The sequence below is a fragment of the Nomia melanderi genome, chromosome 9 (genome assembly GCF_051020985.1).
Source record: "Nomia melanderi isolate GNS246 chromosome 9, iyNomMela1, whole genome shotgun sequence".
Classification (NCBI taxonomy): domain Eukaryota; kingdom Metazoa; phylum Arthropoda; class Insecta; order Hymenoptera; family Halictidae; genus Nomia; species Nomia melanderi.
Window position 1 is genome coordinate 7829940 of NC_135007.1, and position 25496 is coordinate 7855435.

General features: G+C 38.8%; 1 protein-coding gene across 5 annotated transcripts in view; it reads left to right on the forward strand.

The window, feature by feature from the left end:
• The window catches only part of LOC116427769 (EGFR adapter protein), a 211405-nt gene that overhangs the window by 8979 nt on the left and 176930 nt on the right, over window positions 1-25496 (forward strand). For 3 of the 5 annotated variants that reach the window (XM_031978508.2, XM_031978509.2, XM_031978507.2), the window contains one exon: window positions 8489-8569. In XM_031978508.2, coding sequence (XP_031834368.1) covers window positions 8489-8569 — 81 coding nt within the window. Of the gene's footprint in view, window positions 1-4874; window positions 4970-8488; window positions 8570-25496 lie in introns of those variants that run through there. The other 2 variants (XM_031978506.2, XM_076370975.1) reach the window with 1 other exon arrangement.

Sequence of the window (25496 nt, forward strand, 5' to 3'; positions counted from 1 at the left end):
CCAGTTCACACGGAATCTCGTTCGATACGCATCCCGTTTCTTTCCTTGGTTCCTTCACACGCAGTGACGAGTACGTACGTAGATGCATTCCGGGGTTCTTCGGTTGGGTCACGTGGTCAACACGCTTGCATCACAGCTTGAATCTATCAGTGTGTTCCGTTCGAGACATTTTTGTGAACTTTGCTGTGCGATTTTTTCTGATGGATGGATCTGTATGGTTATTTGATGAATTAGAGTTGGATGGTTTCGTTTTGATCGCTGTTTTCGGAAAGAATTGTCCCGTGTACTTGTTGTGGGTATTTCTTGTGGACGGGAGTATTGTGAAGATGATAAATTTGGTAGGGGGTAATATGTTTAGAAATCTTCTGAGTGAAAGATATGGGAGTTAGTTAAATTTTTTCGTTGGTTATTGTACGAAAATTCGATTATAAGTATATTAATGAGCGGCCAAGACAGGGCTGCTTTTCACGACGATGCTCGCGTGGCTCTGTATTTGCATGAGTAGACAATCAAATGACGTTCCCGTATACTTAATGAAAGGACGGGATGATCTTGATTAATGGCGGCCGACGTGAGTAAGTGTACGCGCAACCTGATCGAACGTGGACTTCTTTATTTGGTTTGAGAGTGATGAAGCATGTTATTACGTGTGTCACAGGGTTAACAATTTAAATTGTTTCGTCGGGCACCGCGCGCAATACTGACAGAATTCCTTGATTAGCGGGTAATTGAGTCCTCTCGGTGGAACGTTGTGTTTGTAATTAATCCATGTTAGATAATTAAACTGCAGAGTTACTTCGTTTAGAATGACGAAATGTAAAGCAAACTTGCGAAGTAAAATGAAAATATTATGATCGAAAGCTTCGAAGGAAGTTTGTAATAAGAGAAATAAGTTGCGAATTACGCTAAAATTTCTTTTTTTTTTATAATAAATACTATAATATTGGAACGATTAAGTATTTCAGAAAAATTGGAAATGCGCGTAACGTTTCAAACAAAGTTGTAATATTCGATGGTAATAGGACACCTATCACTTTCGATCGGGGTCCTAAAATGTCAGATTACCTGCATCATAATTCGCCGGTGGAGTGTTTGCTCAATGGGATGCAAATGCATCGTTTGCATGTGAGACGCCGTCTTTCTTCCGTCCATGGTCTCGTCGCCTCGAAAGTGAAACTGACCTCGGAATCAGACTGCAAAATCGCGAAACACTTCGAAATCCGAGTAACCATCATTTTCGTTCGGTAGATCGATAAATGTACAATGACGTCTGGTTAGCTGTTAAATGTATTCCTCGAATTAAAATACCACATTGCTTAGATGTCTTTGATAATTGCATCAAACCATAAACAAATACATTGCCGATATGAAAAATTTAATCTACAGAATAATTTAAATATGCATTGTACATAACACTAAATTATCGATAGAAAAATACGTGTTTACGAGTATAATATATCGATTGAAATAATATTTTAATGTTACAACTATTTGTTAAATTGATCTCATAAGCTATAAAATGAAAGGTGGCAAGCAATTTAAAAAAATTCCATATTTCTATGAAGCATAATGAAACTAATTTCACGAGGAAATGGGGATCCTATGAGAATATTCCTCGCCGAATTAAAAACAAATGTTCAAACAGCCTCGGTATTCGAGTGCCGAAGTCCCCATTGTACGATTTGGAATTAAACCACACTTTTGCCCGGAAGCGGCGAGAATAACTGGTCCACTGAAAACGAGCCGTAATGCGTGTTACATTAAGAATAAATGATTTTGTCAAACAATTGAAATTGCATCCCCGTGAGAAATTTAAAATAGGTTTGCCCGGCTATTATTAATACTACGAGAGATCAGGTTCGAGGCGGACGCTCCTCGTAATTAAAGCGCTTGCCATAATCCAATGAAACGCGCGGAACGCACATACATAATTAGATGAATGACAATTAATTAAACTGGGCAAATGTCCGTGATTGTACGAGTGTCGATTAATTAAAACCATTCCCGGGGAATACTTGCGTGTGATACGATTTGACTTTCATATTAAAAATTATCATTTGCTCGAACACTGAGCACCCCTCAGTGCTTATTCGTACCGTGCACGGCGATAACCGTTACTCTTCGTTAATAAACGTTTTATTTAACAATGATCACCAGCGTCGAGCGTCAGTCAAATAATCTTTGCGCTCCAATGAATGTTTACGAAACAACAAGAAATAAGGTTAATTTAACACAGGAATATTTCTATCGTAAATCACTTAAAAATAATCAATTCCATTTTAATTACGAAACTCTGCTTGAAATTTTCGTTCCGTTCCTCTTTTTTCGGATTACGAAGCCAAATATTAGATACAATAGAATTATGTCCATTCAGCTACTCTAAGTTGATACTACAATGACAATGATAATCAAATTACAACTATCTATGCACGTATCGTATGTACACTATGAAGATGCACTAAAATGAGAACGCCTCAAAAAACCATTTCTATCGCAGAATCTTTATCAATACTCAATCTAAACACGTCAAATAATATTCTATTATAAATTTCTATCGCATTCCATTTTAAATGATCACATTACGACGCGAATTTGCACAAACATTTACAACCAATTAGCGAAACATCCACATTGCTGGCAGTAAAACAAACGGCAAAAAAAAAGAAAGGAACAGATAGTGAACTGCATCGTTCGCAGTAAAACAAATCCACGGGAAACAAAAAAGTTTCATTCGTTCCAAAAAAGTAAAGATAAAAACACTGAATGCGCGCGGCGCAAAATGCAAGATCCAGCGGGGATCGCTGTCTATTAAGGTAACCCGGACTTATGGAACGCGTGCTCCCGAGAAATTCGAAGTAAACACGGAGCAGATGTTACACCGTCAATGCCTGAGAAAGAGAGAAAAAGATAAAGAGAAAAAAAGGAGAAGGAACGAAACGCCGCGGCCTCGTTGATGCCCTCGACGAATCCCTCGTTGCACAATGTATCCAGGTCAGCCTAAATGCTGTTCACGTTTTGCACAACGTCCCCGCGTCGTCGGGATTCTCTCCGTCACGACTCTCCGGGCCCGGAGCATGGAAATGTCAACGGTTCGCGTTACGCGACCGAGTTCCGCGAGCGCAACAAAGTACACGCGTGCCACGGGGATGCAATTTCACCTGCGATACCGTAACGAAACGCACCGCGGCGCGCGTCGATGGAAACACGCGTACTTTTGCCCGATTACAACACCTACCGCGAATAATCTGGAGCGTGTCGGAACATTTTCGAACGTGATTCATTACACCCGACCTCGCCACCTTCGACGTTGGCAAAAGTGTACCGCTTCACTGGGGGTCGCTTTCACTTCCTTCTCAATATCATTTGCAACCGTGGAAGTAAGCGTAATTTCAATACCGTTTCTATTGATTCTCTCGACATTCTTGTTGAGAGGAATTCCTTCATTTTCCGTCGAGCTACGATCTTCAAATACTATTTTGCAGTAATGACATTTCAAGTGAAATGTATAATTCATTGCTCAATGGAAGGATTTCGGGAAGATGTCAGTATATAATGTTTGTTTGTTTTTAGAGTAGAATCGGTTTTACGTTAGTTGCAATATGAAGTGTTCAATTTGACGAGTTGAAAAGGTGAACGCAGGTGTTCGATTATCCATGGTATTCTTTCGAAATTCTATTAATCTTTACGATACTTAACAGACCTAATGATCGCATAAAATTTCAGAAATCTTTATTACACCCGCGGAGAGCACACAACTGGAAATGTTATGTTGAATGTAACTGCGAGACCATTGCCGGTGATTAATAGATTCGACGGTGAATATTTGCGTTAATCCGGGTTCCATTTAACTCAGGTTCTATTAAGAGCTGCGAGTATGAAACATATCGAATACCGGGGACATAAAATTCGACAAAAATCTTTAAAAGAGCGCGAGGTCATTCGTCGCGGCACCTTCTCGTTGCCCTTACAGTCCCGCTACCTTCAACTCCAATTGCGAAATGCTCCGACGCGTTTCGCGAAACTAGTTTTCGTGGTCAGCGGGATTAATGACACGCGAGCGATCGCGTAGATTTGCGCCGGGAATCTAGTGCCGAGCCGAACGTTCGTTGAACATGTTTAGACGAGAGTGACAGTGATTAGTGATCGTCGTGCACAGACACCGGTGAAATAAACTCCATTATTATTTCGCTGAGTAGAGCGAATACCTGTGCTGAAGTGACCGGTGAAAGTGGAAATCGCTCTTTCTCTCTTCTTCCCTCTCTTTCCTTCCGTCCTTCTCTCGGACTGCGTATCTTTCCTGCATTTACCGAAAAGGAACAGGAAAAGAGAAACGACATCGTTCCTTTCATGAATTATTCTTCATTCGATCGATCGATGATTTCCTAGTTTCCTAGCGCAAACCACAGTTGGTGATACATTTCGCGACAACACAGTGAAGGAATTTTCGTGAAATCACGAATTCGTACGTGTTACACTTACGTTACGCGCGGAAATGATATTCGTGTGCATTAAATGTGAATCGATAGTGAATTCTTTAAAAATGAAGAAAATTAAAATTTCTTAAAAGAAGTTGAATCGTATGATACATCGTTTTCTTTTCACTGATTTTGCGTGATTTGTTTATACTTAAATTGTTCGATTCCGTGTGATTTTGTGAAGGGACGTGCGTCAGGAAAAAATTGGTGGTGAATATTCAATAATTAAAGTATTTCATACTGTTCCACGAATGAGTTGAATGAATGGAACGATGGGATATCGGGTGAAAGGTGATTACTTCGGATGGTACATCTCTGACAGCGGGTTGACAGTTGACGAACGAGGAACAAAGATACTAACGAAATATACGATGTAAAAAAACGAGTAACCACGTGTAATTGAAATATCCATGGGTGGAAAGGAGGAAGAAGAGAACGAGGAAATAATCATCAAAATGCCGGAGGCCACTCTGAAAATATTCAATGGCGTGCAGGTAGGCTTTCGAGTATTTCACCGAAAAATTGAATGCAATCGATCAAACTGGAGTTCATTAATCGCAGGGCCCATTTAAAAGTTAGACTTTTGATTATACGCGATATTATATATTATACTCTTTTCGTATAAAACATATTAGGCACTGTAAATTTAACTCAGTCATAATAATACACATTAATCTATATAGTTATATTAAAATAGAATTACAATAGATATTTAAACACATAATCGCTGTGAATTTATACATAAATACACAAAATAAGATAAATTTGTATATAAATAAGATAAGCTAGATTTATACATAAATATAAAAATCAGCATTAAAAGAAGTTCGTGTATGTAAAGTTGAAATTAGTTTCACATAGTTGCATGGTGTAAATGCAAATTCAAATTACTTTTACCCAATTAAAAAACCTCGCGTGCAGACGCACGTAAACGTAATGTCCGAAAAAAAGAAGAGACTATGTATTCGCGTTCAAAACTATGTCGAAAATGTAGAATGAACTTTCCTCATTTGCGGCTCTGTCCCCGAGAAAATTTCATTTTGACGCGTCGCAATTTACAGAACTTGGCTAACCCGCCTGTTCGTAACTCGCCGTTTCTACTTGCCTTTTAACCGCAGAAGACACGGCGATCGGATACAATAAGATGATAATGTAAATCGTCGGAGTTGATTACCTGCGCAATGGTACTTAAGAAATTTCATCGTTTATTTTTCGCTGAGTTTCGCGCGATGCAAATGCGCAGGTTGAGAACGATCTAGGACGTGATTACTGAAATTACAAGCTTCACGAACGTATCTGTTGCCGACGCGATAATGCGTTTGCAATGCTCACGCGTTTAAATGGGAAAGATCGAGAATTGATAAGCACCTTGACATTTCGCTATCTTATTGCATTACGAAGTACCGCGTCGATTGTTTGAAGATATATGTATAACGGGAAATTAATTCGAATAAATCGGTGACCGCGAGGGATCGATTGATCCATTTCGCGGGCCGCGGTACGATACATTGTAACAACCTCGATCGATCAATGCTCGTGGAAACTTGCGATAATTACAGAAGGGTAACCGACTCTTTCGTCATGCGCCCGCATTTTTCGTGAGAACCTTTATGATAGTAACGCTGATTAATTGACCTTGTTGCACGCCGCTAAAACTGTTACCGTGACTGCGGGATTTACAGCAACCGGTTGGATTATTTATGACAGCTCCTTTCAACCGGCAACTATCGGTGCCTACGTATATTAAATTGTACCTCTGAATACCGAACTTCATTTATATAAATTATTAAATACATTTCTAGCGGTTGTTCTATGTTTCTGTTGAATTTTATTAAAATGAAAGTATTCTCTACTATTCGATAACAATTGGGGATTAATTTAATAGATATTCAACTTAACGAGTAATTACTTTACAACAAGTATCATTCCTGAAACTATAATTATATGTGTGGAAAAGTATAAAAATATAAAGTTTGCTTGTTATTAAAAATATGGAAATGTATTCATAATTTAATCTGAACAAGTATTCGGGAAGATTTCTTTGATGCATTGTATTCTATCAAAATCCAGAATCTGTTAGAGCACGTGTTACGTACAAATGCAGCGAAATGCATTTTTGGTGAATCGCGATGCGTTATGCATCATGCGAAGGGATCATCATTATTATTACCATTACTACATGTTTGCGATCGGACCGTTCGGCATTACAAAGAGTTTTGAGAGATTGTTTCCGGCGTGCGTACGGAGGTATAATATTTCTGGAAAATCCCTGTGATTCCGGGAGGAGATCCTCGCAGAGAGAATTTCGATGAAACAACAATGAGAATCATCCGGGGGGATTAAAGCGAGGATTATTTTGTGGCACGAGTATCTGAATCGAAATTCTGCCCGTAGAAAAGATTTTCAGACATGGAAATCGGAATGAAAGCACAAATTATATGTGCCGCGCGCATCGCAATTAAATCCGCCGATTCCGTTCTCAATACTCTTATTTTTTTTCCTTCCACGGTTCTCCAGTATATTTAGTATTTCAATAACGGGGAGCCACGTTTCGCTTATCATAATTCATCCATCTCGTGCATTCCGTTCTTTGGAACGGAGTTTCATACGCAGTTTCTATGAAATTATATTTCGATCGATCATTCGGATATTCCTGGTAAAATTATTAATTTAATTATTTTCAGAGTATGATATACAGCATGAAGCTCTGAACAAAATTGAATGGAAATATTATGTAGTGAATATTTCTAATATGTTAATCAAATGTTCAGATTTAAATAAAGTAACTAGAATCAGAAATTTTCGTTAATTGGATCTAGATTAGATTGGAACTAGATATCTCGATTGAGTCTGTATGTGGTGAAACTGTAAAGAAGTGGGAAGAAATCAGTTCTTATGCGATGTACAGAAAATCTCTGTTACTAATTTAGTAACATGGAATACGACTGTAATGAAAACGACGCATACATTATCAGGAGCAGGCCACGGGCAAATAATTGCATTAGGTACCGCTATTTATTACGTCCATGGAATCTGCCTCCTCCTGGGTGCCTTTATTTATTGTCGTACTAAGGAGGGTCCCTATTTTTATCGGCCATACAATCATCGGACGACGTACTTGACCAAAGAAGAGGGATGCCTTCGCATTTTTCCTGTATTCAACCCTTATCAAGTATGGTGAAATATTTGACAGAAGTAAAAGGAATCTGTCTTTTGGATGGCCGTTAATTTCGTATAATATGATTGCTTCTACTTAGTTATTATTTTTCTTTTCCAAAAAAACTTTATGTTCTATGTATATTATGTATATGTGTATTATAGTATATATATATATTATTAATTGCTATTTATACTGGTTTCATTTTATTTATTAAAATCGTAAATATAATATCTGTGTAACGTCTGATAGCTTATTTATATTTTAAATAATATTATCATTTAATTGTACGCAATACTAGGTTGTACAAGTATTCCATTTGTATCATGAGACAATGAATAAAATAAATTTCTGAGTAAACGAATTCTTTTTCACCCAGCGTAGAATAATCAATCTTCTGAGATTCAAATTTTTACTTCTACTTAACTCTACATAACCTAAAAATGATTTTGTAATAGTTAAATTTATTCGCTAAGTAGTCAAACTACAACAATTACTAATACCTAATTAATTAGGTACTGGAAAAAGTTCATCGGAGTTCTTACATCAAAATTTAAACACAGAGAACACTTTTGTATAATTATTTTATATTATTTGGTACCTCAACGACATAAACATAACCTGCTGCTAATACCAATTTTATTCATTAAACTAGTGAAATACTAATTGAAATCAGACCTCAATCCGTTGCACGAACTTCTTCCTAATAATACTGGCTTTCCTAAAGAATTGCATAAAAATCGCGAAACACACCTGTAGCAGCGTTGTCAGATCGGAATTGAGACCATATTATGAATTCATTGCTTTGCAAGATTCATACAAACACCACGCTAAACCAACATTCTTCTTGTTGCAGTACATGGGTTCGTTTCCTGTGGCGATTCCCGACATTGCCAGCCGTGCTGAATATGTGCGCTCCCAACTGGAGACCCTCAGAGTGAGTACCTTTTCAAACAAAAATTCAGTTCCCAAAGGGAATGGCCTTGCGACGGATACAATGCGACACGTGATCGAGTTTCAGTTTCCAATGAGACTCGCCAGCCACGCGGACGTACGATTGTCTGTTTCCCGTGCCGGCACGGAAAAATAAAGATTATTCTCGCACACCCGGTTGCATAATAAAAATCAATAAGATCGAGGTATAATGGCGTGACATATCCCGGGCCCTATTTCCACTCTGTTTGTTTCGCGGGTTTGCATGCATGATGAATCGCGAGGTTTATGCCCGGATCAAGGCAACGATCGTTACTCAATAGACATCAAGTATAATGTTGGTTGTTATGACAGCGATTGGGAAACCTGCTTAAGAAGGTAGCACTGTTTCACAGCTGTAAAGAAATAATTTCTTTCACAGATTTCCATAGGTTGCCGTGTTAATTCTCAATTGTAAAGACTCAATGCTTTCTATATACGTTCATGGATAGACGTTTTACTTGTCAATTGTAAAGGAATAATTTCTCCCACATATTTCAATAGATCGATGTTATACAATCATTACGAAGCAACTGAATCGGAAAATTGTAAAAACTGAGAGAATTATATTTTTAACGAACTGCTTAAGATAGCTCTGCCGTTCAATCGAAACTCTAAGAAACCACATACGTTTGTAGTATTTATAACATCAATTTTATTTTCAAATATTACCATAGATCGATATTTTGAGAACATACAAAAACAAGGATAACACAGAAATAATAATAATTTAGAAGCTACAATCCACGTAACGTCTCTTAAGTTACAAAATTCGAACCACACACGATCACCAAATGACTTTCAACTAAATAAAAATAAAAATCAATTGTGTCAACACAAAGCAACGAACGAACTTGCCTCTCTTCCATCCAGTACAACAATTCGATTACCAAACACTTCCTGCTCATTACACATTATTTGCAATGCCCAGCCATCATTCGCGTTCCAAAAATGCCGACGCTCGCCCCGGGCGAAGGATTAACCCATTTTCCTCGATCACGATCGAACAGCGCATGGACAGGCTCAGAATAGCACGGTCTTCTACGCGAGCCCAGCAAAATTGTTTGTTACAGCGCGCGCGGCACGCGCGTCGCAAATTAACGCCGCGGCAATGTTCCTTCGGCTAATTAGCCAGAACTTAACCAGCTTGATAATCACGTGCCAAGGGAATCAAACAACAGATTTGCGGCTCGAAATAAACTTCGACCGGCCCGGGCTTATTATTGTAAGCCGCGTTATTACTGTAAACCTAGTAATGACTACCGACCCTGAAGGGATCAGCAGAATTTCGGCATGGAGTTTCATCGGAGTTGAATATTTGCCTGCGAGCGGTGGTAACTCGTGCCAGAGAGTTGCCGGTCTAATCTTTCCGCGTGTGTGTAACACGCCCGGGCGCACACGAGCCTCTCGGTGTGCGCCGCGTGTGTGGGGCGTGTTCTTGCCTGTGAAACGGGAATTATGAAGCTGAATTTTATGAAGGCATTAAAGAACGTCTCCTGCCACTTTTCGTCGTGGTGGTATTCCATTAGAGCCTGATGGACAGATTTCCATGAATACACACCGCGATTGCATCCCCTGTTACCCGGACCATCTCCCTTCTCCCCCTCCGCGCCTCTCTTCTTCCATCACCTCAACTTTCATTCGAAAGGAAAACCGAAGATATCAGCGTGTTTCCACTTTTTGATCAGCTCTCCCATTCAGGGATTTAATTAACCGGACATTCAGCCGTTACACGTTAATCTCGGGAAATGTTGCACACTTGAGTCGTCTTTTGTTACTACAACTTATCTTGAAGCTCTTGTTTTTCAGATTGAACGCGTAGATTTTCTATTGGGTGACATTTCGTACGGGTAACGGGAAGAGGATAAGGGTGATGAATGAAATTGTTCTAGATTTTGTGTTTGCTGTGGGCTATAATATGTGAATGTTAAACAGGTGGAGAAATTGGAAGATGATCGTGTGCTTGGATATTATTATGTATATGGTAAATCATTTGAGTAGAGAAATTGACGGATTACTGACTGGATATATTAAGTGCTAATTTATTTACACTTTGATGACCTCTAATTGTACTCCAATGTGTTTTGCATAGGAACAGTTTGATAAATAATTTAATAAGCAAATAGAAATATATTTGATTAAGTAGCATGTCTAACATTTTGTTTCTACTTAATTAGATTATTAATAACTTGACAAATTTTATAGTTCCAGAAGTTTTACTTCGGTAGTTGAGGTTTGGGGAAGCAAAATAATGAAAATATTCATAAAACAAGAGAAGAAGTATTGTTGAAGGAAAAAGTACACTTTATTATTAACATAAATTCGTATGTTATTACTCCGACATTTTAAGAATGATCGCGTCGCCGAGTTTTGATCGACCAGTCCGTGTTCCCCAGTTAATTTTCAAAGAACGTGATCACAGGTCCCGAAACGTCTCCCTAAATTAGTTCCATCGTATAAATTTCGATGTACTTGAAACTCAATCTTCCCCGGGTCAAATAAAATCTAAAATTTCGTCAGGGAATTTAGTAGGCGGCATAAACTACACTCGTCGAACCAAATTGGTTTCATACGTGCAAGTTTCACCGCAGAAAATTGAACGAGTCAATGTTTTATTTCTCTTAATCTTATCTCGTCTCACTTAATATTATCATTACAAAGTACTTTTACCTTATCCTCATCTAAATATACCTTTCCAATAATTCAAAACTATTTTCTCTTTAATAATGTCAACAAAAATTTATTCTTTGAATAATTCACAGTCATAAAAATCATAAATTTATTAAACAATGATATTGATTTAAAGAAGTTTTAACGGTTATTTCTACGAATGTCAACACTGTTATCAAAATTTATCGCACCATATAATTTTGCTGAAAATCAAACTCCTTCATTAGTAGAAGAGACTGCATCGCAGAAAGTCATCATTTTAGCAAACCATTTAGTCGATTTCATCAAAATCTACGCTTTAACACCAGCAACGCGAGTTTCTCTGTTTAAACATCCCTGTTTGAGATTAGAATTTTGTTTAATACCAGCAAACTTTCGACCAACCGTGTGTACAGCGAGTGTATATCTATCCCACCACCCCGCAGCGTTCATATTTTATACACCGTGGCTAAATGAGGTGAAAATCACGCTCCACTGGATTGAAGACGCGGCCAGAATTATTCGGAGCTATCAACGAAGCGGTATACCTTTTTTCCCGCGTTTTATGCAAATGTTGCATAAGAATGAAGCTCGATAATGCACGGGAATAAAGAAAAATACCCGACGACAAAGGATTAAACTCCGGAACTGTATGAATTTCATCTACATCATGTTCCACGCGGGCTGCACCGGAAATGAAATAAATCATCCGCGTCCTCGCCGCGGAAAAAATTCATTTATTAAACTGGCAAGTGTCTTGTTGCTTCTAGCTTATTTCAATGGACTCAATTGCGTTCACGATTTCATTATTCGTCACAGAGCACTCACGTAGATTGCCGGATCACGTAATTCACTCACATTAGAGAAAGTACGCCGGTTCCAAAATAAACATTGTAGCTCCGATGTCCTTAACAATTTCGAAACTGTTATTTAATCGAAAGTTACACGATTTCAATCTTCTCGCAAACTACCGGTTGTGTCTGTAAAATGTTAATTGGAAAGTTGACATTGATCGAGCGCCGGCATTTGCCTTCGCATCGTGAAAGAATTTATTTGGAACGCACATGAACTCGAGTTCAAATAAATATGTATAGATAATATTATTAAAGCGACCGTCTTTACTACTTGTTCATGTTCTGTCGAATATCGCGGTGGAAAGCGGTGAATAACGTTATTTCTTGCGTTTATCATATTTCCGCTAGTAAATTTTAATGGTTCTTTTTATGTTTGCCAAGAGATATCGTCGGATACTTTTATCTCCATTTTCTTCGGCTCTGTTGTCACAGAAGTTTCATTCTGTTGACGGTACAGTTGCTCGAGTAAGGGTGAAGCATGAATAAAACGAATAAAATATGTTCTGAATTATTGAAATAAATTAAGTTTATTCGTGACATGAATATTTATAGATTCAAACGCTTCCAACGAACATTATGTTAAGTTAGCGTCAGAATAAATTCACTTGGCGTCTTGAGCAAAATTGTAAACGTTTGTATCTACGTAAACCAACATCATTAACACGTTCGGTGCCATTATTTCGTTAGGCAAGCAATTATCATAATTGTGATGTTTTATAAAATACACTCTTTTAATGGAATTATAAAAAAAAATTTGAAAAAAAGTGTGTTACAACCGGACTGCGTACCTTTATGCAGATATAAATTTCTATGAAATTAATTTGTAGAAACCGGAATCCACAATACTTTCTTTTGTTCTACTTGACGGATCCACTATATTCCAATTAAGATTAAAATTTCAATAAACTTCTTCAAACATTTTTTCACTAGACCGAGTTTTAGGGGATTGCAAATGCTATAAACACGCAGGATCCGTTTCCTAATTAATACTCCAAACGACAATGCGTATAAAATTAATTTGACTTTATTTAAACACGATAAAGAACTCTTCGAGAGAAATTACAGGGCAGCGAAACGATGGGGGAGCCTCTGTGACACTTAGAAGTTTTATTAATACGTTCACTGCTAAGCTATCATCCATAAAAGTCCCACAAAATCGAAACGATTTATTTAATGAAACAGAAACTAAAATTTATTACTGCATTTATTCTTCATTTCTCACGCGCCTCGAAAATTCTAATAAAATTTTGTTAATCCGATTCTCCAGCTAAAGAAACGCATTTTTCAAATCGGAAAATAAATTCTATAGAAACTTTTCCAGTTTGTTAACACTAGATTTACAGAACCCATCAATTTGACGGATATGGAATTTAATAATCATTATTTGCCAAAAGTTTACCTCAAATTTGATCAGTACAATTACAGGAATATTCTCACTTTCTGTTTCAAACAATAAATTCCCAAAATCTATTATATTACGTTGTTCCATAAATAATATCACTCTTTATACTTACTATTACCGTAAAACATTAATATTTACATTTTTTAATCATCGACACATCGTGTAACCTTTCCCCATTTCTCGATGAATTAATTTCAAAAATGTAACTATAAAATACTTTACAAACTAACAATAGGATAAGAAACGATATTACGAATGGGACGACCTAACACACGAATAAATCTTTATTGCTCCAGGAACAATACAACAGTATACAAAGTGTATAATAAATCTGTAAATCTATCAACGGAGAAGTGTTATCGCGCCAGTTCGGGACTCTGTCATCGAGGCCGGAAGTTCAGCCCAGAAATTTCATTCGTGCGGCTCGATGTTTTCCACGTATTAGCCGCGCCTCCAATTTATGTGTTCGCCGTCGGAGAATTCTAGGTTAACCGCTAAAGTCAATAATATCGACGGCGACCGGCTCCTATAAGTTTAAGCTGCTCGCCGACCTCAAAGAGCCTTAAAGAGGTCTGCTTTAAAGGGTCACGAGTAACGTGGAATTCGTGGGTTCTGTCGTGTGCCGGTCTCATACTCCGCTGAAAAGCAACGTGTTTGATATGAACGAGCTTCGCTGAACTGATGAGACCTCGAACATCGTTACGTCGCCGGTGAATCCGATACGGGATGTCGCGTGGCTAAAGTTACGGCGGAGAATCGTGCGTTAACGAGGGACTTACACATCCGAGGTGTTCATTGTAACAATCTGCAGCGGTGTTCGCAAGCATTTGCCACGGCGATGAAGAAACGGCAAAGAAATTTCTTTCTTCTCCGCATGAAATTTTACTTTGGATTTTCTTGAACGTTTCCGCGTGATATTATATCGCGTTCGTTCCAAAAGAAACTGTTTCTGAAACTGCCTTCCCGCGGCATTGTGTTTTACATTTCGAAGCGTTCACAATAAAACGATTGAAAGCAAGCGGAAACATTTTTCGTCTTGACATTTTGTTTAAGGCTTGTATTAAATAGACACAATGAATGTGTTTCAATTGAAACCCGGAAGGAGCTTGGAAGTTTCTCAAGAAAACGTTGGATCATTCACGCATCAGATGATTTTGTGTGTGTAGATAATAAAATAGGGGTGAGTTATGTAGCAACCCTTTGTTGGACGATTCAAACTTACGAATAATAATGATATAATGATCTGGAGCGCGCAATTTTATTAAAAGTTAGATTTACTTGAAATTTTTCAAGGTTTTTTACGATTGAATGTTTTGTTTATTGTTTTATGCCGAGGCTATTATTTGCAACGTTTGTTTTCGAATTTCGCCGATTCCTTGTCAATTGAAAGAGTTCGCATTGGAAGTTGTAAAGAAGATACGTAAATGTAAATTTTACGCAAGGTGAACGAGTTGGGGCACAAATAAGAAACATAATTGACGAGGATTATACTGAATAGTCTACAACTCGTGCGCGTACTAAATTGTACGTCTTCGTGACCGAGTTCGAAATTAATGAAACGCGCCGGAGGACGCACAACGCCTGCTTAAAATTCCAGGCATGCCGGATCTGACAATGAATTCCCGTGATTACCAAGTTTGTGCTTAATAAAATTTTAGGGGGTTCGCGTAGAATACAGAACTACTGGTGTAATAGTATCAGCACTACCAGTTATTGTAATATGCGTAATAACCTCTCACTTTATCCCTTCACCCCTGAAATATAGGAAGGAATAGAAACTTCCTGTGTCGTTATGTACCCTACATCTATTTAGCGACGTGTAATTTATAAAGTCAATAATTTATTTAAATTTATTTCACTATTACGTTTATCAGAGCTATTTTATCGATAATAATTCGCTAGTAGGAAAAGAAACTCTATATTCCTATGAATTGTTACCTTTTCTAGTGGTTCAATATTCATCTCAGAAAATACTATTATTATTTAATTATTATGCTTAAAAGAACTGATGAATACCTACATTATTCAATTCATTAAAGAACGTTCAAATCTACAAGACGGAAAACTCAATGAAATAACTGAAAAGCATTTAATTAAGCATGGTTACATTTGAAGTAATAGTATCGATCACTTTCGGCCACGTGACGAACAAGTTCCGTCACCGGGCGACGTCGACCACTTTTTTCCCCGTAGTCCCGCCGTTACACTTTAATTTTTCCTCTATATTCGTAATATTTCGATTGCGTCCTTTGTCTCCTTTGTTTCACAGTACGTGCACGGATGGGTCCGTGTATTCCTTTTTATTTTTTGCAGGAGATAATAAAGCGTATTCCACCCCCCATTCCATTCTTTGACTTCCTCTCCGCTCCCTATAATGTGAAAACAGTACGGTAGCTGGTTCCTGTCTAAAAATCTTTCGTTGTGAAGCAACGCAGAAACCAGCGTGTCGCCCATGGCCACAGTGTAATTATTCACGCACGACGAATCAGATTCGGCAACGCGAAGGAACGTCAAACATTCCCGTCAAATTTCGACGGTACTCTTTCCACGATTCGCGATAAAAATATCGTACCAACCTGAGGTAGAAATATCGTACTAATTTGAGTCACGGAACATTGCTTTACTGGATCCTTTGATTGATTTTTTTAAAGATATCGCCGATTATTGAGAGATAACATTATAATTTCAAGCTGCTATTATTCAATAGATTCGTACGCATTAATATTAATCAACGTTAAACATCGAATAAATAAAAAGCAGTTTAGCAATTGTCGGTGAATCATTAGGAACGTTTACGTGGAATTGGATTCATCGGAACGATCTTTAAACGTAAATGAATGAAATAGAAAATTATTTCTTTTAATATAAATTTTGAGACGACAGGGAATAAAATAAATTTCGTATACTTTTTAGTTTTCATATTTTTATTATATTATTGGAATATTGATGGCGTATTGTGATCTGTTTTGTGCATTCTGAAATTCATTTTACGACATTGACGCAAATATTTGAGTAAATAAATTGCCTCGCCAATCTCAGCGAATTTCGCAGGTACGAAATTGGAAAAATCGACGCAGAGGACCGTTTCTAATTAAATAACGAGTTTTTTATTTCTAATTCGAAGCTGCCGTGCCTCTGTCATTCGGCGAGGATAGAGAAGGAGACACAGTTGAGAGTGCGCGAGACAGAGTACTACCGGGGGACCTGTCGAATGGCTCTCGAGACATCAAAGCGGTACCGAACAATGTGTCCAAGCGTTATCCATTAATGCACTATAAAAACCCTTTTATTTTTCCACATAATCAGCAATGAATTACTGGCGCGAACCTAATGTGGATGATAATGACCAAAGATAAGGTGGGATAAGAGAACACCGGTTTTAAAGCATGACTGGAGCACTTGCCAGTTTGCCAGAGGCAGTGAAACATGAATAGCCTTTTAATCAACTACCAAATTACCTAAATTATTTTCTTATCTATAAACAAGTTGTATTTTATAACTGAAGATAACATACACGTAATGTATTAAAACTAATAACTCATAAAATAAACACATTGAGATTTAAAAGTATCATTAAAAGACAGACGAAATAAATGACTCTCTCAAAATCCCAAATATTATTACCACTAAATCTCATAAAATCATAAAATCACAATTCAAGATCACTCGTCGGAAACGTTATAGGTACCAACATAAAATTTTTCACGAAGAAATTTATCTAACATTACGTTAAACATTATATCACAATATCATCTTCCAATATTATCAGCATTACTGTTATTATCGATGACTCCCCGCGAAACTGCACTGAAATTCTACACGACTTAACAACATTAGAATCCCTTCGATCCATCGACAACATAAAGCATAAAACAAGACGAGCAGAACTATCAGTCAGAAACACGTGAAAATTGTCGTGGACGTACCTCTTCGCTTGCCGTAAAAGAGACATCGCGTTAACCCATACCCGATCACGTTTTCTTGCTTCATATTTACCCGATTCTTCGAGGATTTGCATGCAAGAAAATTTTCGACCGACGCCCGCGCAAAGCATTTTACGATCGCCGGTACTTTACGGCTAATAAAATGCGCGGAGACAATCCGCGTTCGATAATTTAGTCGTGTCCCCACCCATCGTCCCCATCCCCCTGCCTTGCACGCTCGTCTTTCCCCAGCCACCCCAATCCGCCGAACTATAATCTGTCTGCACCGGTCTTCCTTTCCACCGGTTACGGGTTCCCGGTCTCTTCCTATGAGAACGGGGGCGAGGCAGCCCGAGATCCGATTCAAATAAACGAAACTCGATTATTATCGGTCGCCTTCGCGGATATTGCGTGTATCAATATTTGCGCGAACGAAATAAAATTGTGTTTACTAAATTTCAAACGGACACTCCGTCGAGAGTTCAACACAAACACTTTGAAAGAAGAAATCGCAAGATTCAGCCAATTATTTAAAGAATCTGGAAACTCATCTGGATCCCAGGGCCAATAGACTTATGGACCATAGGGTACTGCTAGGGGATCACTTGATGAACAATTTTCATTTTTTCTTACTTAATTTTCCGTTGGTTTGAATCTTCAGTTCCTGATATCTTCGATCGATAATTTACTATTAATACAGTTACACGTAAACAATTAGAATTATAAAATTGTGAACTGGAAAGGCAACTCTTGTTTCTATGACGTTTTGTTAGGGATTTAGGTGTCTCCTAACTGTATTTATGGGAAGACTCAAGAGACACCATGTTTTAGATTGACCTCAACGTTTTGCTTCTAAAATTGTTGAAGTCACTTAACCCTTTCGTCCCGAATGGTACGCATAGGTACCACGAACATTTTAAATCCCGGAAATTTAGAAAACGCCTAAATAAAGCAAAATTGTACAACATGAAGATCTTTGCTTATGGCTGACAACTTAAGTGCTAATCAGCTGTCAGTAAATGTGTTTTGGTTGATTAGTGTACAATTGTAAGTTTTTTTTCACAAAATTCGTATTAAAAGAGTACACATTCAAGGACTAAGGGGTTAAGGCCGGAGAATACATAATTAACCCTTAAAGTGCCAACGTCGCTGTGAGTTAGAATACAGAGGAATACAAAGCGTGCTGCTTTCACCAAATCGAATTAAAATAGTGGATTTTGATTGCAAATTATCTTACTTGTCAAAAAAAGATTCAAACGGTGCAGGACACGAATTCTGACCAGTCGACTTGGAAGACCGCAACGCGAGGCGGAAACGTGATTCGATGTTTACCGAACCGTCGAGATCGCTTTGGCATTTGTTGATCGTGCTCGCTGGCTTGGCGTTATTTTATTTCCCGAGCCGTTCGCGTTAGGTATTAATGGCGAAAGGTGTTACGTATTTATTACCCGAGTGAAATCAGATGAATTAATCGTGTGATTTTACCTTTCGCGTTCTGATGGTGCTTTAAAGCATCATCGTTAAAGCGCACGCTGTTGCGAGCCGAATACGTTTAGATTATTCGTATGTTCGATATAATCTAGCTTGTTTTAAAGGAGCGGTGTGTGGGTTTATGTGTCGATAATTGTGCAGTTTATACATGTTCGACGTGTGCGATATTTTGAGTTGAAAATTATATTGAAACTTTCGGAATAAGAGCAGCGGCGAGAAGTGAGGATAATTATTAGTGATTATAACATTATAAGATGCGAATAACTTTAATAAGATCTACGAACAAATTTTAGGGCCAACGAGAATGGAACCAGTAAATAGAGAGATTTTGTGTGGAAGCTAGAAGTAACGCAATATGATCCGGGAAAACGATATCTGTTATTAAAAATGAAATTAATCGGTAGTGTTCCGAGTATTCGGTTTTCAAATAATCGGGAAAGGATATTATATTTCATTCTCATATCGGAATACACGAGTACAGGTTTCAAAATTTAGTTATAAACTTCGAAATACTGTGCTGTTACGGTTGACAATGAACTGTTTCAATTATTTTTCAATTCATCACTCGATACACGGGCGTGCAACGGCAATCAGTGGCAAATAAAAGTTTTCCGCCGTAACACGTACGATTGAATTGCGCCAGCGCCACGGGGGTGGAAATTGAATTAAGAACGTTTATCAAGGGTATGAACAAAAAATGCCGGTGTAAATTGACGGAAATTGATTTGCCGCGGCGGGGACAATTTTACGAACAATTTTCGTTGGTCCCTTTAACACCGACTGGTTTCGTATGACATGGGAAAGATGTCGATGCCAGCTGTTGTAATTGCCAGTTACATCGGTCGCTTTTATTAAGTGTCAAATGTAGATCTATGTCATCCGCAAAATATCCGATTGTTCCTTATGTGATTCCGTATATGTCGATTAATGAACGTTTGTCGAAAAATTCGGTGTCAAATCGTTTTTTTCATGTTAGGAAAACTTAGTGTTGAATTGTTCGTTTGTTGAAAAAGTTTACCATTGAATTGTTTTACCGATTTCAACAAGGATGGTACTAGGTGTTTGTTTTTTCAATTTCTAAGAAACTTCCAAAGGAGAGAACTAATTAAACGTGTTCTCGCTGCATTGTGCAAGATTTTCCAAGGAAAGTATCTGAACACGTACTTGGAATTTAAAATCAAATCAATAGTCCACCACGATGGAGGAATGCAATTCGATTGGGAGAAAAATCCAATAAACACATTCCTCGATAGCACGGCATATTAGCATAAAACGACTTTCTTCTACGGGTCTCTGTCGGTCGCGAATACAAATACCTCTTCAGTTGTATTATTAAAATAATTTATTTGTGGCTAATGTTCTCCGGTAACCAAATCCGATCGAGCTAGAAGTGATGCGATAGTAATAAAGATAAATATATATGATATTCAAATTAATTGTGAAATAACAAGCAAACATCCGACGAAAATAAAGATGATCGAGCGATATTCAAATGAAGTATGAAATAACATATAAATTTCTTTTTGAAAAAAATAAAGGTGAACGAATGGCAGTCGAATTAAGCGTGAGATAACGAATAAATTCTTGTTGAATAGTATGTATATATATTTCCCATCGGGTAATACGCGACGCGAATTATGTCTATAATTATTTTACAGGCACAGAGAGGGAATAAGCTCGCGCGTATCAGAAAAAAATTTTAATTAACCATACTTTATCACAGTTTCCTTTGATTATACCTATGGCTATGGGCAGAGAGTTAATGTACTAATATAAATGAAAAATCATTTCCCCATTAATGAAGATACTTTGATTAAGGGGATACGACCGTTCAATTATGCACTCTTTTTAATGGATGCTGATGAAAGTGCGGAATATAAAACAAGACTACGCATCATTATAATTTAAATCACGCTGATCTATACAGCGAACCGAACTCTTCGTTTTCATTTATTTTACGCCCATAGAAGAATTACGCACTAATCAAAATATCTATATTAACTATCACTCGCTCCTCATTATCAATTATCTCTCCTAACAAAAACTAAATCCATTCACATAGTAAATACAAACAAAAATAATCAGCAATTAAATTCGATTGACATTCAAATAAATAATTCAAAAAATTAACAAGACAAATTATCCACACGAGCATCCACAATTCACTACGAACAACGAGTGCCAGTTACCAAGAGAAGCCGTTCCGCTAACAACTATTCCTCCCCTTAATCGTCCGGGACAAACATTTATCCGAAACAATCAGAATTACGCTTCCGACGCACAGACACAATAAGAAGAATTTCGTGGGAGCATAATATCTCGAGGTAATACACTGAATTTCAAAGGCGTTGCGTGGTCCCGCGAAGCAGCAGCCAGAATCCTGGCTCCCTAAACACCGTTCGCATGCAGGCTAATCACCGGAGTGGCAAGTCGACGTGCATCTCTGATGAGATTCTCCTCTTTGGATCGGGGACGTAGGACAACCTGTCGCGTAGGAAACTTCCGGGGGAGGCTTATGGCTCCTTTGTGCAAGACGTGGTGCAATTACATGCAATTGCTGGAGCTGTCATTTTCCAGTCCCTTCATTCCTCTCCGTCCCGCCGCGTCGATCTTCTCCCTCATTTATCCCCTGCCAGCGCGGTTCTACTTTATTCTTCCGTCTCTGTTTCCCTGTACTCCGCTGAAAAGGATCTTTTGTAGGCGTTTTTATTGCTGCGGACCTACGTATCCTTATTCTCCGTCCCATCCTTTTTTCGTCCCGGTGTCGAATTCATCCGGTTCCACACTCCCCCCTCTCCAAAGACCCCGCCGAAATCCGTCTCCCCAACCGTCGTCTTCGGGATCCTCCGGGGACACGTCGCCGCGGATCAGAAGTTGAATCCTCGGTCGTCCTCATTGCTGAATGCGATCCTTTTAATGGCATTACGCGTTTACAGCGCAGTAAGCCTTTTACTACGTCGTCCCACCACCGCCGCCGCCGACGTTGGACGAGCTTTAATGCTACGCGCTCGATTTATGACTTCCTCGAACGATAGGTGTACAACGTAGCTTTCGTTTCGTCTCTCCCTCCCGTTCCATCTCTTGCGTGTATTTTATAGATCGTTGGATTTGCGCGTGGACGAACTGACTCCGAGCAGTACAGGTCGGTTTTAGTTTGAAAGAAATGAACGCGCAGGATCCTCTGAATTAGCGATCGCAAGAAAAATCTTCACGTTCGCGGAAAACTGTACATGTCGATTTATGTAACTTCAGCAGGAACGGTTTTTTTCTCGTTGTTTTTTTCTTGGGTAACGATTCGTTTGGCTTAACGGTGATTTCTCTATCAGCTGCGTTTCTCGCGGACACCGGCGAGAGGAAGTTGTCGATGATCGGAAGCGATTTATCGTACCGTGGAAACAATTATAATCTAATTTACATTGCTCGGCCCTCAGCAGAGTAAATAAGGAAACTTGGAGTTCGATAAAGATTCAGAGCGAATGGGAACGGCGACGGATGTGCTCGTCATCCCGAATTAACTGGTTAAGCGCGGATGCGCTCGGTAAATGAGATTCCGGGAAGGATAATTTGCCGATCGTCTGCCGGCCGGATTATCCGCGTGAAACTTGGACTTTTTGCATTGTCACGAGCACGGAGGACGTTTGCTTGCGGCCGCGACCGATGATGTCAACTTGCCCGGAGACCAGTCGCGTTACCTTGGTAAAGTTTCTTGCCAGGGAAGTTTTCTTGTTATAGATTTCTTCGGCTGGCCTCAACCCACCCGTGACGCGCTATCACCTATTTACACTTTAATTTTGTCCCGGCTTCTCAATATTTACTATGAACTCCCCGCCGTGCGGATAAGCAGTTTTGTTTTGACGGTGTAATTTGTTGTTCGCCGCGACTTGCGCGGAATATTAAATATTGCTTAATGTACGTTACAAGATTGACTCCGCCTGTAAAACTTCGTGAATAATAATGAGGAACGGGGGATTGCGTGCGTCGGTTTTATATAAACATAGGGTTTTGTCATTATCGAAGTCCAATAGCATAATTCCATTTTTCCGATACTTTCGAAGCTTGCACTGTCTTCGCAGCTGGGATTTTTAAATGAAATATTGAGGAAAGTTGATTCATACGTTTTGTAATGGCAATATGCCAGGTCTTCTCAATATTTCTGCATATCGTAAAATGAAAAACTAAAGGGCTTTATAACATAGATTCCAGTGCAGTTATTCTTCCAGTCCAGATACTGAAAGAGTTTACTTCAATATTCACTGTAATTTTAACTGAAAAGTATTTTCCTATAATTTAATCGTATATTATGGATTAACTTACCGACTTTTCTAACAACAATTATAAAATTAACTATAAGAAACGATCAAAATTCAATTGAGGAAAAATTATTAAACTGAGAAAATAATAAGTTAAAATTTCAAAAATAGAAGTAGCGTTAAACATTCAGTAATTATATTCCAAAATCAAACATAAAATCATGAAGTCCAAAATGCCCAATTTTCACGACAGCATGCAATACTATTCACGCGAAGGAAACATAATAATTGCTATCTTATGCTAGCTTCGACACAATGCACCTCCATTTTTCCGCTTGGACGGAACCGTTACCCGCTTTATATCCGTCATTCCGTGCTCGTACCATTAAGAGGTGGAAAGTCGACGGAACTCCGTGTCAGCTTATCGTTTCCGCACCCCTTATCAGCGAGTCCGCCGAAGAATCGTGTAGTCAATTTGCATGGAATCATCTTTTCCGTCTAACGACCGACCGTCTCTCCCCGTCTTCGCCCCTTTTCCCGCCGCTATTATCGGCCGAACGCCATATGGAGGAAATATTAGAATTGATCAGAACCCGATTTAATCCCACAAACGTGGAAGGAAGGGGATGAATTCTAATCTTCCCGGCAGTGTGCCGCCGGAAGCGGGTCGAATAAAAAGCGGGGTTGGCTATTCGACCGGCTCCGCCGGATTCAAATTTCCATTGTTCGCGAAATCATCGAGGAATTTGCGGGCAGCTCCGGGAAACAGACACCAATCTCCTAGATTGTTGAAGTTGAATCGCGGTTTGGCGGGTCGAGGGGAGGATGTGGTCCCCGGTTAAACATTGTCTTAGCCGCGAGGAACTTAATTATTAGCATACACTTCAGAAATTCGGCCAGTTGCCTAGGAAGATGTTGGAATTTGTGGCCTGTCAACGGCAGACGAAAGTATTAGCGGCCAGCGTCACGTGTGCGTGACTTTGATGAAGTCATCGGTAGGAATCAGGAAAATCTGAATTGGGCATTCTCAAGATTATTCAGTTTTAATAATATCTACTGATACTGTTGCAGAAACACTAGATTATTGGATGTATAATTAATAAAAGCAGAGCGGGCACTTTAACACATTGCTGTCCGGTCACGAGTTAACTCACTTTTGCACTTGCATTAGCTATTTCAATTTTTTAAACGCAGGTCAACATAGAATATTACAGAGGCAGAATATTAAGTTGCATAAAAGGTATGTCCAAAGTTTCATTTCGATTCATTATGTATAAATAAAGTATATTGGTGTTTATTTAAATTGTCTCTCTTCATATTTAATTATGGAGTAATAACTGATGACAAGGGATAGCTTCTACGTAAAAGGTTCCAAAGTTCCAACTACTCCACTATTATTATTAGTATTTCTACGGCTGTCGTTATTAATATTTCCACTGCCAACAAGCGACGAATGCATTCGTTTCTGTAACAGCAGCATCAACGTTTTTCGGGAAATACCGGTGGTGAATAGTAAATACCGCAATAACCTGCAATATCGTTGGTGAAGTGTTAGTACCATTAGACGTCTCCGTGTAGGGAAATTTGATTCGCATTGCGGATTAAACAGACATTTCAAGATAGATATTGTTGCAGCTTCACAGCTGTATTTCCAACCGGCAGACAGTCACAGTCGTAACCCGTCGTTGTCGTTGACGACGTCGTCTGTGCCTGGTAATGTAGGTCAAGCGTGGCTTGTAGCGAGCTGGCTGTTCTCATTAAACACCTCCAGGCTGTGTTCAATGGGTGCGGAGATTGCCATCTTTTGCACACCCACTGTGCGGAGTCTACTCGTCCTCTTCCAATTTTCCCTCCCTTCAGGAGTCCTCCATGAACCCTCTCCACAGTCTTCCAGTATCTTCATTACCGTGCCCACGTACTTCCATGCAGTTTCGTACACTTACGTATATTCCCGCACTACTTCTACCGGTTCCGTGTGACCATCATCGTATTTTCGACTGTGTACTATTGTTCATCGTTCTCGTCGCGCACGGCTTCGTCCACTTCCAGCGTACTTCCCAGTACGTTCACCCTAGGCTACCTTCTTTTAACTGCAATTTTGAAGGAAATGTCTTATCTCGTGTACCGGTATCATTATTGTTAATAATCTTGTCGCTATTCGAGTTGTTTGATTAGCAGGGGTTCACTTTGGTTTGCCGTACTACAAACAGGTTTTGATAAGTTTACATTGGTGTAGTTGCTGTAGGAAGTTGTTCGTTTGTATGAAGAGATTATCATTCCTTTTTGTAATATTATCTGGAATAAATATTACAGGTGTAGCTTG